The sequence below is a fragment of the Sprattus sprattus genome (assembly GCF_963457725.1).
Source record: "Sprattus sprattus genome assembly, chromosome: 20".
In the NCBI taxonomy this organism is placed as follows: Eukaryota; Metazoa; Chordata; class Actinopteri; order Clupeiformes; family Clupeidae; genus Sprattus; species Sprattus sprattus.
The window spans coordinates 3,140,593-3,157,500 of NC_137918.1; the positions used below are offsets into that span (position 1 = coordinate 3,140,593).

The following is a 16,908-nucleotide window of genomic DNA, read 5'->3' on the forward strand; positions in this document are numbered from 1 at the left end:
TAGGTAGGTGGGAGCAGACCCAGTAAGCACTTTGTAGGCAAGCATAAGTGACTTGAATTTGATGCGAGCAGCTACCGGCAGCCAGTGGAGCTCAGTGAGTAGCGGGGTGACATGTGCCCTCTTTGGTTGGTTGAACACCAGACGCGCCGCCGCGTTCTGGATCATCTGTAGTGGTTTTACCGCGCATGCCGGCAGGCCCGTTAGGAGGACGTTGCAGTAGTCGAGGTGGGAACTCACCAAGGTTTGCACCAGCAGCTGGGTGGCATACTGGGTTAGGTACGGCCTGATTTTGCGGATGTTGGAAAGCGCAAAGCGGCATGACCTCGCGACAGAGGCGATGTGGGCTGTGAAGGTTAGTTGGTCGTCAATAATGACCCAGAGGTTTCTTGCTGTTTTGGATGGAGCCAGAGATAAAGAGTAAGTCTTGATGTTGATGTTGCGGTGGATGAACTGTTTGGCTGGGAAGACCATCAGTTCTGTTTTGGCCAGGTTCAGCTGAAGGTGGTGGTTTTTCATCCATGAGACAAATGGGAAGAAGCAGTGGGATAGAGAGATGATAAGGGGAGAAAAAGAGAGGAAGAGAGAGAAGTGGAGAGAGAGAGAGAAGGAGAGAGGGGTGAGATAGGACCATCTGTCAGTTTCTGCAGCTTTACACAGTACTTTAGAGTGCATAAGCTGTGTGAGAGGTTAAATTCCCATCATATACAGTTACACACACAGACACACAAACATAACCACTAAACACGTTAACATACATACACACACACACACACACATGCATACATACACATACGTATATACACAAACACACACACAACCATACAACCAGGCACCCACACACAACCACACTCATGTATACACACTCATGCTCAACTGCACACACACACACACACACACACATACACACAGATGGCTGTCTGACTGAATACCAGTTTTCCAAGAGAGCAACGAAGTGTCCATGATTGCTCTTTCCCTGTTTCTTCCTCGCCATCCGTCGACCTCTCCCTGTCTCTCTCCTCTCCTCCCTTTCTCCTTCTATTCTCCCCTCCCTTTCCTCCCTCTCCCTCTCCCTTCCTCCCTCTCTCTCCTCCCTCTGTCCCTCTCTGTCTCCCTCTCTCCCTCTCACTGCCTCCATCTCTCTCTCCTACCTCTGTCCCTCCCTGTCTCCCTCTCTCCCTCACCTTGTCTCCCTCTCTCTCTCCTCCCTCTGTCCCTCCCTGTCTCCCTCTCTCCCTCCTCTCTCTTGTTCTCTTTCTCTCCCTCTCTCCTCTCTCTCCCGCCCATCTCTTGTTCTCTCATTCCTCTCTTGTTCTCTCTGCATCTCTCTCTCTCTGGTGTAATGCTCTCTCACTCCTCTCTTGTTCTCTCTGCATCTCTCTCTCTCAGGTGTAATGCTCTCTCACTCCTCTCTTGTTCTCTCTGCATCTCTCTCTCTCAGGTGTAATGTTCTCTCACTCCTCTCTTGTTCTCTCTGCATCTCTCTCTCTCAGGTGTAATGCTCTCTCACTCCTCTCTTGTTCTCTCTGCATCTCTCTCTCTCAGGTGTAATGTTCTCTCACTCCTCTCTTGTTCTCTCTGCATCTCTCTCTCAGGTGTAATGTTCTCTCACTCCTCTCTTGTTCTCTCTGCATCTCTCTCTCTCAGGTGTAGTGTTCCCTCATTCCTCTCTTGTTCTCTCTGTGCATCCCTCTTTCCCAGGTGTAATTTGCAGGAGTATGTGTGGAATAAAGGCACGCGCTGTGAGGCCTTCATCACTGACTTCCAGGTCATGAGTCTGCTGGTGGGCGGAGCCTCACTCACAGTGCTCCTCCTCTTCATGATCATCGTCTTCTTCGCCAAACGCCTCCACATGCTGAGGCAAGAGAACACACGTCTCCGCCGCCGCAGGTGATTACACACACACACACATAATACACACACACACACAAACTCACACACACACACACACACAAACTCACACACACACACACACACACACACACACACACACACACACACACACACACACACACACACACACACACGCACACGCATACGCACACGCATACACATACACATACACACACACACACACACACACACACACACACACACACACACACACACACACACACACACACACACACACACACACACACACACACACTTAGCTGATGTGTGACCTGGAAAACTTAACTTATACGTCTTTCATACCAACGTTAAACCCAAGGGTTAAACCCTATGTTGACTTTTGGCATGAAAGGGTAATTTGCCTCTCAGCCCATCACATGCCCTTTGGCCAATCACATGACCTGTGGCCCACCACATGGCCGGGATCAAATAAGAATTGGGTTTAGTTTTGGTATTAATGGTAAGACCTGGGGAAAATAAAGAGAAGTATAACCTATCAGCCCAGAATGCATGTAATCACACCATCCTTCTGTCCTTCTCTCTCTCCCTCTCTCATTCTCTCCTCCTCCTTCTCCTCCTCCTCCTCTCTCTCCCTCTCTCATTCTCTCCTCCTCCTCTCTCTCCCTCTCTCATTCTCTCCTTCTCTCCTCCTCCTCTCTCTCCCTCTCCCTCAGTAAATACCGGCCCCAGTCGGAGCATCACGATAACTTCTCGGTGTCCACCATTGCTGAGGGTTCCCAGGCAAACGTAAGGAATGTGTGTGACTCCCCGTCTAAACTGTCCCATGCTCGCCACCTGGCTTACTATGATAACGTTGTGTGTCAGGTAACGGTCCTCTCCTCTTCTTTTCTCTCCTCTCCTCTCCTTTTCTCTCATTGCACTCACTCTGTCTATATCTCCTTCTCTTCTCCTCTCTTCTCATCTCTTCTGTTCTCTTCTATCTCTCATCTTGGCCTTTCTTCTTTTCTCTTCTCTTCCTCCCTCACACTCATTCTATTTTTATCCTCTTCTCTCCTCTTCTCTTCTCTCCTCTCCTCTCCTCTTCTCTCCCCTTCTTTCATCTCTCCTCTCATCTCTTTTCTCATCTTTTTTTCTCATCTTCTCCCCTTTTCTGTTCTCCTCTCTGTTCTCCTTCTCTCTCCTCACTTCTTATCTCATCTCCACTTCTCCTCTATCATCTTCTTACCTCCTCTGTTCTGTTCTTTATCTGTATCCTCTTCACTTCTCTCTTATCCTCTTTTCTCCTCCTCTCTTTTCCTCTCTTCTCATCTCTTCTCCTCTCCTCTCCTCTCTTCTCCTTTTCTCTCCTCTCTCCTCTCCTCTCCTTTCCTCTCTTCTCTTCTCTTCTCTTCTCATGTCTTCTCTCTTCTCTTCACTTCTTTTTTCTCCTCTTCTCTGCTCTGCTCTTCTCTTCTCTCTTCTCTCTTCTCCTCTCTTCTCCGCTCCTCTTCTCTCCTCTTTTCTCCTCTTTTCTCTTCTCTCTTCTCCTCTCTTCTCTTCTCTTCTCTGCTCTTCTCCTCTCCTCTCCTCTTCTATTGTTTCCTCTCTTCTCTTCTCTCCTCTCCTCTCTCCACTTGTCTTCTCTCTCCCCTTCCACTGTTCTGTTCTTTCCTCATTCCCTCTGTTCATTGCTCTTCCTTTCTTTCTGCATGTTACTGAATGGCAAGATTGAATCCTGTGTTTTTTTCGCTTACTGCTCCCTGCTTTTTACACTCTCTCTCTGTTTCTCTGATATTTCCCTTTCAGTGTGTGTGTGTGTATGTGTGTGAGAGAGAAAGTCTGCGCTTGCCTTTGTGTAGAATTGTGTGTAGATATTAACCTAAATCAAAACCACAGTCAGAGCTCAGTTTCCCTCCGCACTGACACTTCCAAGACTACCTCTGCAATATGACCTCTAACAGAGGATGCAGGAGACGTTAGGGACACCCAGGCTTATAAGGCACAGTACAAGAATTTTATGGTCAGAGTTCTGGCCCTGATGCGGCCCTGATGAGGCCCAGGTTAGGCTCGAGGACAGAGCCATGGAGCATGAATAAGGCCAGAGGCCTGCATGAGCAGCAGGCTGCAATGGATCAGCATCTGGCCCTGATCTGACAGACTTGTGGTCCGGGTCACATACAGTACAAGCCAGATCAGAACACATCCTTTGAGCATGCTCTGTAGAACACACACAGTGGGAACCAATCAGTCACAATCACAGTGGGAACCAATCAAGCACAATCACAGTGGGAACCAATCAAGCACAATCACAGTGGGAACCAATCAAGAACAAACACAGTGGGAACCAATCAAGAGCAAACACAGAGGGAACCAATCAAGAGCGAACACAGGGGATCCTGGAAAGGGCAAGGAGAGTCTCGCTGCCAAATGTGAGGACCCTGCCTGATGTGAGTCCGCCGCTGCCTGATGTGAGTCCGCATGCGCAAACACAAACGGTTTACGGCAGAAGGCTCAGGAGCAAACTATCCAAGACGTGCATGCTCATACATGGTTTAATATCAACGTATCTGGCTTCTCTTAACGCATAATGTAGGTTTATTTAACGTAGTGTTTTATAATTTTGTCAACGGTTTACAGCATAAGGCTCAGTGTCAACATATGGGGCTATGTTGTATTACTGTTACTAGTAGGCTAATGAATGCACTGCTTAACTAATAATTCAATAAACATGAAGCTTAACATCATAAACCTTGGTGGATTTCAAACGTAAACAAATGCGCTTGTCATTCCACTTCATGCTGTAACCTACACCACCAGCATTACCTGGCTCGTTGTACTACAATAGTGTCGCAAAGTTTGCGCATGCGGACTCACATCAGGCGGGTCCTCACATTTGGCAGCGACAGAGAGCTCTTTAGCCACTGTGCAAAGGGTTTGGCAGGGCCACTGTTTCTCACAGATAGACCAGAGGTTTCACAGAAATAGGGGGAGGTCATATCAAGGGACGTCAGGCTTCTTCAGCTGCTGAGCTGTGAGTGGTAGGGAGGCTAGTCTGTGTGTGTGTGTGTGTGTGTGTGTGTGTTTGTGTTTGTGTGTGTCTGTGTGAGAGAGAGTGTCTGCACTAGTCTTTGTGTAGAATTGTGTGTAGAGGCTACACTTTCACAGAGACAGCCAAGAGGTTAGACTCAGGTAGAGATAAGAGAAGTGGCTAGAACTAGAACTTCAACTCAAAAAGAGTAAAGAGTTAAGATGAGTACCTTTAGCAACTCCGTGAGTCAGAAAACAGGAAAGAAGTTTGATAATTTTTTAATGCTCTCCTGCCCCTGCCCCCTGCCCCTGTAGAAGACTATGAACAGGTACACTTGGGAGTGTAAGACCAGAGACGAGACATACTGTTCAGAGGTAAGAACAATAAATCTGCGTTTCGCTCCCATGCTGCCATCTTGGCTCTGCGCAGTTAACCCACCCCCTGCCTGTAGTCTGCATAATCCTGCTTCTCGGCTACCATTTTGGTGCAGTTTCCTCCTTCACAAACTCTCAGTCTCTAAGACCTTAGTCCCATTTTCCCCTTCCTCTAGTTTCAGAGGATGTGGCTCAGCCTTTCATCTTTCCTGTAGAGATTTGCATCACTATGCTAGCTAATGCTCATGACCTAATCCAGCCAATCCTGCCTCTGCTTTCTAGCCTGATTAGCAGTTAGCTTCCCCTTGTAGTTACTCCTGCTGAGGCTGAGACGCCTTCTGAATCTAACGAACCAGAAATCAATTGAATTAAATAGTACAATGTATTGTTACGTCATTCATAATCACATTAACAGTAATAACGGTATATATAACAGTGTCTCGTGGTGCTCTACAGTATCCAGGCTTGTGGTAGGGAAACTGCAGACAGAAATGTATTCCGTTTGATATCTGTAACTCAGGACTGACCATCTGTGCCTGGGCGGTCACCAAAAAGCCAGCAGCACAAACCAACTAACACTTCTGCATCTCTGCAACAACCATTATTGACCCCAATTTGCTTTCTGTATGTTTGGGCCGTCACACTCTGATTGATCCCTGATCAATACCGAGCAGGGTAGTCTGGCCCATTAATGCCCACCCTGACGTTCAAACACACAAGTCCATGTTACGTGTGACCCCAAACAGACTATCCTGTGTGACTCTAACTGGACCAATCGATAGGCGGCACATTTTTAATTAGCGTTTATCCATAAAGCAAACATATGTGTGATCAGTAGGGACAGCTCTGCGTTTCCCAAAACGTTTTTTGTGCAATCCTGAGGCGTGCAATCCCAATTCTGGAAATGAACTCTAATGACCTCCACAGAGGCTGTCCATGAGAACAAAGGTCTAGGTTGCTGCCTATAAAATATATTAGATTATACAAAATAATATAATTTAGTTACAATATCAAATAATCTCTGATTATAACAATTCATGACATTATACAATAGATACAGATTTAGATAAATATAAATATAAACCAGTGTTTTAAAGACTTCTTGCAAACTGACCACCATCTGAGACATTGGTCTGTCCAGGGACCCTACTCATTTCATAGATATGACATATTATTTTGTGGTTCTGTAAGTTAGTAATAATGGTTTAAAAGAAGTTTAGATGAACATACTGTAAGTGAACGTGAGTGGCTCCTGGCTCAGGTCCCGTAGGTCTGTGAGGTGAACTTCAGAAGGGATCTGACATTTGGAGGTTTACTGTTGTTATATGGCTGTCAGCACCTGCTTCAGTTTATCTCCTTGGGGGCCTGCCAGCCTTTGAATAATATGACATTTTGAAACGGAAACCTTCCTGCCCCTCTGAACTTTTAAAGGGGATGCTCCCTGGTCTTCGGCTCTTTCGTCTTAAATGCCACAAATCCAGAACATGTTTGCTCTTCACTTACTGCTTAGAAGAAGACACACTGGACTTCAAATTTGGGCATAATTTAGATAAAAAAATAAAAAACATGCTGTTTGATTCTACAAATTCACCACCTAAGCTTTAACATAGCAGTGAAAATCTTTGTGGCGAGTAAGATATCATATTTTACATAATTTCCTGACAGTAACGGACACTGGGGATGGTTAGGCTCTGATATCAGATCAAGAGTCGGCTAGTAATGTATTTATATTCATCTGCTTTCATTGTATTGTAATATTAATAATATATATAATATATGCCGCCCTCGTGTGAAGGAGTCCAGTGCAGGACTGTATTGTCAGTATAACTTTCAGTAACATGCTGATAGTCGTGAGGTTCAATCGGTTGGTTTTGAGGACAGTCACACCCAACAGTATTGCCTAAAAAAATACCCAGTAAGCCATCAGTGTGTGTGTGAGTGAGGTGTGTTTGTGTGTATTGAGTGGTGTGTGTGTGTGTGTGTGTGTGTGTGTGTGTGTGTATGTGTGTGTGTGTGTGTGTGTGTGTGTGTGTGTGTGTGTGTGTGTGTGTGTGTGTGTGTGTGTGTGTGTGTGTGTGTGTGTGTGTGTGTGGAGAGTGTGTGAGTGAGGTGTGTTTGTGTGTGTTGAGTGGTGTGTGCATATGGACTGGTGTAGAATAGAATAGACTTTATTTGTCATTTTGCATTAGATACACAACAAAATGTTTTGTGTGTGTGTGTGTATATGAAGTGGGTGGAACAGAGCTAACCCTGGGAAGCTGCGTGTCTCCGCAGGAGGAGCCAGGAAAGGAGGAGGGGCCTGTGAAGTCTCCGTCTCTTGTGGACTCAGTGAAGTTGTCGCCCTCTAAGGAGGGTGAGCCCCTGACCATCCAGAACTCCGTCACCCCCACTTACGAGAACGGCAAACCCATCTCCGATGACATGGACCTGGCCTCCGATGACAAGGACCTGGCCTCCGATGACAAGGACCTGGCCGTCGAGGTAAACTCACTGGACAATAGCACAGTGTAGTTCCACTACCTACCACAGGGTGGCGCTATTCGGGCTCCAAAGCGACACCCAAGCAGTATTATACCAACAGCCTATCAGCTCACAGCACTTCTATGTGATCCACTGGGTGCAGCGCTGTACTACCTACCAAGCATCTGTCCGCAGTGCTAGAAGAATTTACACACAACAACCAATCAAAACATACCCAAGTTTCCTCCAGCAAAGAGTTACATAGAACATTAAAGTTCCAGCCAACCAAAACAGGGATTTGCTCCACCATCACCTTGTCTGCAAATAGTGGTGGAGCAAACAGCAGACAGTTATCACAGAATAGCATTCAGCTAGCATTAACACCACCTGATTCATATCAGCACGCTGCAGTACCACCCGTCAACATACGGTGGCGCTATGCTGTGCTTTCACATGCTGGACACAGCTCCTCCCCTCCTGCACGTCTTCTCCCCTGCTCTGTCAAGCTGTATCATGTTGTCACGCTTAGTCATGCTACGTCACACTATGCTACGCAATGTCAATGTTAAGTCATACTAAGTCTCACTATGCTATGCAATGTCACTGCTGTCTGACTGACCTCTGACCTTTTCATCTTATGACCTCTGAAAAGTAGCTGTCCCCCCCTCTGTTCAGCCTTACTCCCCTGTGCATGCAATGCTGTTAATTACTGTACAAAACTGGATTTATGGAGAGAGAAAACAAAACAAAACAAAAAACAAAACTAGAGTGAGTACATCTGTTGTTACCATGTGCACAGTTTTGATGTTTGTAAGACTAATTTTGTGAGTCTGTATTAACATTAAAGATTTAATGCTTGGATTGCTATATTCATTATACACAGGCAGTATTAGCCAGACAACTCAGTGGCTTGTTTTTGATTAATGTGGTCTAATCATTTGATGTATTGCAATTTTTCTTTTTCTTTTGTACTCTTTTTTTGAGAAAACACAGATTGCAGTTAATAAAAAAACAGATTTGTTTAAATATTCCCTTTCTCCTTGCGCATTCCTAATATGAACCCATCACTAGCTTTCTGCCAGTTTCAACCTTACTTCTAACAGCCTTCTCTCTCTCTATCTCTCTCTCTCTCTCTCTCTTTCCCCTCTCTCTCTCCATCTCTTCCCCTCTCTCTTACTTCCTCTCTCTATCTCTTCCCCTCTCTTCCCCTCTCTTTCACTTGCTCTCTCTCTCTCTTCCCATCGCCTTCTTGCACTCCTTCCGTCCTGCTCATGCACGGCTTATGGCTAACATTGCTCTCCTCCCTGATAGCTGTCACCCCTGAGCCAGTTCTGACCCTGATCCAGATGTGCCTGTTTTAGATCAGGGCCATATGTGTGCCAGATCAACACCAGATCAGGGCCATATGTGTGCCAGATCAACACCAGATCAGGGCCATATGTGTGCCAGATCAACACCAGATCAGGGCCATATGTGTGTCAGATCAACACCAGATCAGGGCCATATGTGTGCCAGATCAACACCAGATCAGGGCCATATGTGTGCCAGATCAACACCAGATCAGGGCCATATCAGGCCCAGGGTCGGTTCTGCCTCGCACTGCTTTCATGCCGCTCAAGGTGGTAAAAGGACAGAGAAGGTAAGCTCACACTAAAACAGAACTAAAGAGAAAACGAAAGAGAAAAATGCACCGTGGAACGACACACAGCACATGTATTTATCGCTCATTGCTCACCGGCTCAGGCTCAGGTCTGGCTCTGGCGTGGCTCCAGTTCAGGACCAGATCTGTGTCGCATCAGCTCAGAGTCGTTTTAGATCTCCTGTTTCCTATTTCCTGTTTCCTGATACTGCGTTCCTAAAGCTGACCTGAGAGAGCAGGTAACACCAAGGTTCGATTCCCAGGGAACACACTGCTAATAAAGATGTACGTATATCCTTGTGAAAGTTGCTTTGAATAAAAGAGTCTGCTGAATGGATGTAGATGTAGCCGCCCTGGGCTTCATCGCTCCAGCTAGGGAGACAAGTCACAGGCAGAAAGTTTCTGCTTCTGTGGACAAGGAACATAGAAACTAGAACTGTGTAACCAAAGAAGAGAGATACCATGAAACAGCCTTGTTATCTTAGCGCTGCTTTTCGAAAAACACACACACATACATAAACTCACACACATACTGACACACTTTAGCGTTTCAAACTATTACTCAAATCCTTTCATCAACTCTGCAACACTTAATCTTATGACACGCTCAGGGTTTTGTAGGTGTGTGTGTATTGCTATAAGGGTTTTTGTAGGGTTGATAGCATTGCTATGTGTGGTTTTGTAGGTGTGTAAGTATTGCTATGTGTATTTTGTAGGGTTAGTATTGCTATGTGTGTTTTGTAGTGTTGTTAGTATTGCTATGTGATAGGTGAAAATTCACCCTAGTTACCTCAGGACTCCGGAGCTGCATATAAGTATATTTATTAGACAAACAACAGCAGCAAATGCAATCAGGCTCCCCTCCCAGCACAAGGCTCACAGTGAAGTCATGATAAACACATTGCACAAATTTGATATAGACAGAAGTTTAGCTTTCAGCAGTGATAACCACGTGGTGGATTTCTGACATCCGATGCACGGATGGAAGTTTTGCACAAGATTGAAAGAAGCACGGTTCAACCCTTCTTATCACCACTGGTCTAAACATGCTTTTGTACGTATGCAGACTAAGTGGTATCTAAGTTGCACACACATACAGAAAAGCCATGTTCCTGCTTGCATAAGCACATGGTTCATACAAGGAATATATTAATACAAGGCACTTGATTCATATATTCTTAGGTCATTAACAGTGCTTGGAAATTATCTCCATCACTATGTGTGTTTGTATGTGTGTGACTGTGAGTGTTGCTGTGTGTTTGTAGGTGTGTGAGTATTGCTGTGTGTTTGTAGGTGTGTGAGTATTGCAGTGTGAATTTGTAGGTGTATGCAATGGCATAGACATTGTGTTCATTGTGAAGTGAAAATGTGTGATTGTGTTCACAGTAAATATGTAAAATGGTGAGAGTGTGTGTGTGTGTGTTTATGTTAAGTTGAATAGCATGTGCAGTATACATATGTGTGTGTGTGTGTGTGTGTGTGTGTGTGTGTGTGTGTGTGTGTGTGTGTGTGTGTGTGTGTGCATGTTGCTGTAACAGGATGTGTATAGTGTAGTGGTATGAGTGTATAACATGTGTTTATGCTATATAATTGCATGTGTGCGTGTGTGTGTGTATGAGTGTGTGTGTGTGTGTGTTTGTGTGTGAGAGTGTGTGTGTGTGTGTGTGTGATGTGTGTGTGTGTGTGTGTGTGTGTGTGTGTAACAGGAAGGTGTAACTATAGACATGGAGCTCCTCCTGCCAAAGGAAGTGCAGATGCACCCTCCGTCCAGCCCCCCGCTGAGTTATAACGTCTTCCTGTACAAGCTGCCCAAATCGCCCGTCCTCCGACGCCCCGGGGGGCGCTCTACAGGCACCCTGTCCCAGCTGAGCCCCCGACGGAGCTCCGAACCCTGCTACAGTCCCGTCAGTACCCGCTCACTGCCCCTGCTACCCACCGGACAGTCCAACCCACGCCTGGGCAAAGCATGCACACCCTGACCCGACCAAGCCCTCAACTTTACACGCTCCAAGCCAACTCTGTGACATTCAGCTCTACATGAGCACCCTCAGCCTGATGAGGCCAGTGTTTGTTTGTGTGTGTGTGTGTGTGTGTGTGTGTGTGTGTGTGTGTGTGTGAGAGAGAGAGAGACGTTTGTACATTTGTGTGTCTGTGAGTGTGTGTGTGTGTGTGTATGTGTGTGTGTGTGTGTGTGTGTGTGTGTGTGACAGAGAGAAGTTTGTACATTTGAGTGTGTATACATGTGTGAGCGTGTAAGTGTGTGTGTGTGTGTGTGTGTGTGTGTGTGTGTGAGAAAAGTTTGTACATTTGAGTGTGTGTACATGTGTGAGTGTGTAAATGTGTGTGTGTGTATGTGTGTGAGGGAGCGAGAGAGAAACAAAGCCTGGCCTTCACACCTGACCCTGTGTGTGACCTCAGCTCAACCTCCTGCTGACTTTAAGAGAAGTTGAGCACAAACTCACCTTCAGGTGACCTTGCATGGGACACAACATGGCTCCCACATGACTGGTACCTGAACAGAGGAGAATTGAACCTGTCAACTTCAAATGAAAACTCAGCGTTGACTTGTCATCACAGAGGTAAAACACACACCCGTCTGTTTCGGCTCTCGTCCTGGTCTGGTGCAGATCGGCATCAAACACACACACACACAACGCTGTCATGAAATCAAACACACACACACACATCTGATCTTCTGGTGTAGTATAGGCTGCCTTAGGGGTAGGATGTCAACTGTGTACTGGGTGACCATGTGCTTGACCACACCTGTCAAGATACCTTCATTCACACTCCAGTTACACACACTCCACTGATATGAGCCATAATTATACACACACACACAGAGAGACACACACAGTGTCAATATAACCTTATTTACATAGTAACTTACTAAAAAACAGACTACAGGCTTGCCAGTGATATTGACCACAGTTTCAGGGTTATGCGCACTAATTGCTGGACACTAACGAATAACAAGGTCACTTTGTCATGTTTTGAATATTTGATTAATCCCTGTTTTCTTTTCAAAATAAAACTTATGTCCTGTAAAGAACTGTCAGCAGATTGACTTCCTTGACTGGGTGGAATGGCTGTGTGTGTGTGTGTGTGCTGTATGTGAGTGGAAGGGAGGGAGAGAAGGGGGGGAAGAGAGAGTGTGAGAGGGAGGGAGCGAGAGTGTGTGTGTGTGTGTGTGAGAGAGGAGGAAGAGAGAGAATGAGAGTGTGTATGAGGGAGAGAGTGTGAGAGAGAGGGACCCACATTTAGCGAGATATTGATGAAAAGAGAGTGAATATGTGTGTTTGAGCAGAGAAGGACAACCCTCATGCGTGTGTAATCAGGGGAATGGAAATTAGAAACCAAACACACACGAAAGCACACACACACACACTCACACTCACATTCAGTGTTGCATTTTGACTAAAGCCCCCATTTGGAAACTGGGTCATTCTCACTCTGTCACTGTGCATGACCAGTTAACTGATGAGGCCCGTGAGTGTGTGTGTGTGTGTGTGTGTGTGTGTGTGTGTGTGTGTGTGTGTGTGTGTGTGTGTGGAGAGAGAGACAATTGGAGGGAGGGAGGCAGACAGACGGACAGAGAGATAGATGTGTGTTAACATGGAATGGAGAACGTGAGTGAAAGCAGGATGTTTTCGTGGATGTGAAAGAAATCCACAAGTCTAGGGAATCTCCTAATACACGTCAACATCTGAAACTGTCAATGCCAGTATGTGTGTGTGTGTGTGTGTGAGAGGGAGAGAGAGAGAGAGAGAGCGAGAGAGGTAGAGACAGGGAGAGGTGTCTGTATTAAAGAAAGCACCCAGGCTATAACTGCATAAAACCATAACACACACATACACACACACACACAAAAAGGTAAATGCTTAAATGCCAGTTTAATGCTTTGAAAAGTATATGTACATGACTACATAGAACAGAAACAACCGAACGCTAAAAATTGTGTGCGTGTGTGTGTCTGCAAGAGTAAGGTCTGTGATTACAACATACAGAATACACAAAGATTCCATAACTATTGATGGAACATCAGACAAAAACACTCAGAGACTCATAGTCGTAGTGTGTCTATGGCGATAAATGATGACATGAATATGTAACATTATTTTTGTAGTAACAGTGAATTGTGTTCAGCTTAAATGTTCCATCAATGGAGTGAGAGAGAAAAAGAGAGAGACAAAGAGGGAAGGAGAGAGAGGGAGGGAATGAAGGGAAAGGCAAAAGAGAGAGAGAGAGAGAGAGAGAGAGAGAGAGAGGTGAGATGTATGTATGCACACATAATAATGACAACGAGAGGGTCCGGGGAAGGACGAGCTAGTTTAAGTGTAGTGTGGGCAAACGGATAATATATAGGATATGATATTTAGTTTGGGACGGTAAGGTGTGTGTGTATGTGTGTATGTGTATGTGTGTGTGTGTGTGTGTGTGTGTGTGTGTGTGTGTTCAGTTCAGATCTTCTGGAAACTCCACAGAGGGTCCAGGTCACTCAGGAGGTCACTGTGTTTGGTGACACCGTTGGCTTCCTTACTTCCTGTTTCACTGGGGGCGGGCTCTGCAACGCCATTCTTCTGTTCCATCTGGTGGAGAGAGTGAGGTGGTCCATTGATTGGTTGAGAGAGTTGATTGGCGGAGGCAGCAAACTCTCCCTGCTGTGGAAGTGCTCCCTCTGGTGGCTGAAGGTTGAGCCTCTCCAATCTGGCCTGTAGTGGATCTACTCCAGCTAGGGACCCCTCCACAGACTGCATGACCAGCTGGGATGATCCAATGTCGGGCACCGAAGCAGCCATGGGCCCCCGTCCCTCCATAGAGCCATGGGGCTGAAACTGGGCTCCACTATTAGCGGAAGCGGGAGGGAGAGGGGTAATGGGCACGGACCCTGGGGGACCGGTTGCCGTGGTAATGGCCGTCCCGGAAGATGGAGTGCTGACCTGCTGAGGGACCAGAGGCTGCTGGAGGTGGGGGGGTGGTGCGTGGGCGGACATAGGGGGGTTGTTGGGGTGGGGCATAAGGTTTGGGTGGGGTTGTGGATGCATGAGGGGCTGAGGGGCATACAACGGCATTCCACCCTGGACTGGCACACCACCTGCTGGAGGGGGCATTCTCTGCTGCGAACCCGGGTACCCGAAAGGCATCTGAGCATAGTTTTGGGCAGAGGGGGGCAGGTAGCCCACACCATGCTGGACTTGAGGAGAGTAGACAGGCCCTGGAGTTTGCCCGGGCATGGGCATTCTGTGTGGGGCTGTAGGCATGCCCTGGTGGTGTGGTACACCCGGGGGTGCCTGGTTCTGGCTTGGCATGGCAGGCTGGTAAGGGTGACGGGCCGACTGGTTGGCAAGGCTTTGCGCTGGCTGCTGTAAAGGCATGCCAGGGTAGCCAGGGAGTCCTGTGTGCCCTGGGAAAGATGCCCTGACGGGAGGGGTGGGCATACCAGCAGTGTGAGGGGGGAAATACTGCTGGAAAGGGGGGCCGAGGGGCATGGGAGGGGCAGAAGAACCCATATGGTGGGGGGGGCCTGGATGATCTCTGGGGGGGGCAGGGTACTGAGGGGTGAGATGAGGAGGGGGCATCTGGCCTGGTCTGGGGTTATTTTGCCCAATCTGAGGCGAGGGCATGTAGCCCCCAGGCATCATGGGATGTTGAGAGAGGGTTCCCGGAACCTGTTGCCATGGAGATGGGACGTATCCAAACGAAGGCGTCTGCATGACATTTGGCTGGCTGCCAGCCGTCGGCTGACTGTGGGGTGCTCCCCCTGGTGGCTGGGGGGTTGCTGGGTGGGTTTGGGGCATACGAGGGGGGCATGGGAAAGGCTGCCGCCCCATCTGGACATCCAGAGGGGCAGGTGGCACACCTGGGGGCCAGGAGAGGGGTCCAGAAATGCCCCCGGGGAGGAGGGAGGGGTTTGGGAGAGGGGCGGCATGGAGTCTGGGGTCTGGAAGGCTGGAGGGGGAGGAGCCTCGGTCTGGGAGGGGCTTTGGGGCTGTGGGTCTGACAGGAGTTTTGACAACCGCCCTGCACAAACACACAACAGGGAATGAGTTACATTAATAATATAGATGCGCACACACACACACACACACACACATCTGCGTGCTTATAAACACAGACACACACACATCTGCATGCATCTAAACACAGACACAGGCACACACACACACACATCTGGGTGCTAATAAACACACACACACACACACACACACATACACACACACACACACACACACACACATCTGCATGCTCATATACACACACACACACACACGTCTGCGTGCTCATAAAACACATCCTCGTGCTAGTAAAGACAGACAAACACACACACACACACACACGTCTGTGTGTTCATAAACACGTACCTGTCTAACAGTCGGAGCCTCTCCTGCTCCCGCTCCTGGCTCTGCTCTTTGGCCCTCTGCAGCAGGGCGGAGCATTTACCCAGAAGCCCCTGGTAGAAGCTCCGCCCCTCCTCCGCCTTCCGCAGAAGATCCTCGTAGGCCTCCGATGAGATCAGCAAGCCCCGGACAGTACGTTCCCACCTGACACACACACACACACACACACACACACACACACACACACACACACACGTACACGGAAATATGTGTTACGACAGTTTTTTTTCCCCCTGACTGGCATAAAAAAGGGGTTCGTTTTATCACCACGGCCGGCTCCCCAAAGCTACAACAGTGAACTGCAATCGCCGTTCCCAGGTCCGTTGACAGTTAAGCAACAACAGTTAAAGGCAATCCCCTCCCTATTTCAGCACCACGGACAGCGAAGCAACAACCCTTAATGTCAATCCCCTCCCTGTTTCAGAACCACGGACACAGGGCTCCCAAGCACCTCCCTGTGGTGCGTATTAGGCCCACCTAAACAGGAGGAGCCACAAACAGTGTTACGTCTGCTTCGTTAGGTTAAGGCTGTCTAAGTCTGTCTAGTTTACTACAGAGGGTTTTTTCCTCCTGTGGGTGTCCTGTTTGTGATTCCTGAAATTGCTAATCACTACGAGGTGGCATCACTACAATAAAGCATTGTTGTGCCATTTCAAGTATTAACAAACCCCAAATCAAGAAATGAACATTGACAATTATTACAGATCTTTCTCTCTGAACCAAACAGCCCCGTTATTTGTGTGTGTGTGTGTGTGTGTGTGTGTGTGTGTGTGTGTGTGTGTGTGTGTGTGTGTTTGTATATATGACTATGTGTGTGTATATATGACTGTGTGTGTGTATATGACTGTGTGTGTGTGTGTATATGAGTGTGTGTGTGTATATGAGTGTGTGTGTGTGTGTGTGTCACTAATACTCACTGCACGTGTGTGTCCTGCAGGTGTTTGCGCACTGGAGCAGTGTGCACATTGGACTCAGTCAGGGCTTTCAGGATGTTCTCCTGAGCAGACAGGTTCTGCTGGATATACACCTGCAACTGAGAATACTTCTGCAACTGCTCCTCAAACACAGCCTGAGAGAGGGGGGGGGGGGGGAAGAGAGAGAGAAAGCAAGAGAGAGGCTTAACACCATTGCTTGATTGCCATCAAAAAAATCACATAATTACACCATTAAAACACATAA

General features: G+C 47.4%; 1 protein-coding gene across 1 annotated transcript in view; it reads right to left on the reverse strand.

The window, feature by feature from the left end:
- Positions 1-14,049: 14,049 nt before the first annotated feature.
- ptpn23b (protein tyrosine phosphatase, non-receptor type 23, b) overlaps positions 14,050-16,908 on the reverse strand; it is a 17,155-nt gene continuing 14,296 nt past the window's right edge. Inside the window, 4 exon segments of the mRNA XM_080859722.1 lie at positions 14,050-14,865; positions 14,868-15,352; positions 15,694-15,873; positions 16,647-16,798. Coding sequence (XP_080715848.1) covers positions 14,180-14,865; positions 14,868-15,352; positions 15,694-15,873; positions 16,647-16,798 — 1,503 coding nt within the window. The 3' untranslated portion in view covers positions 14,050-14,179.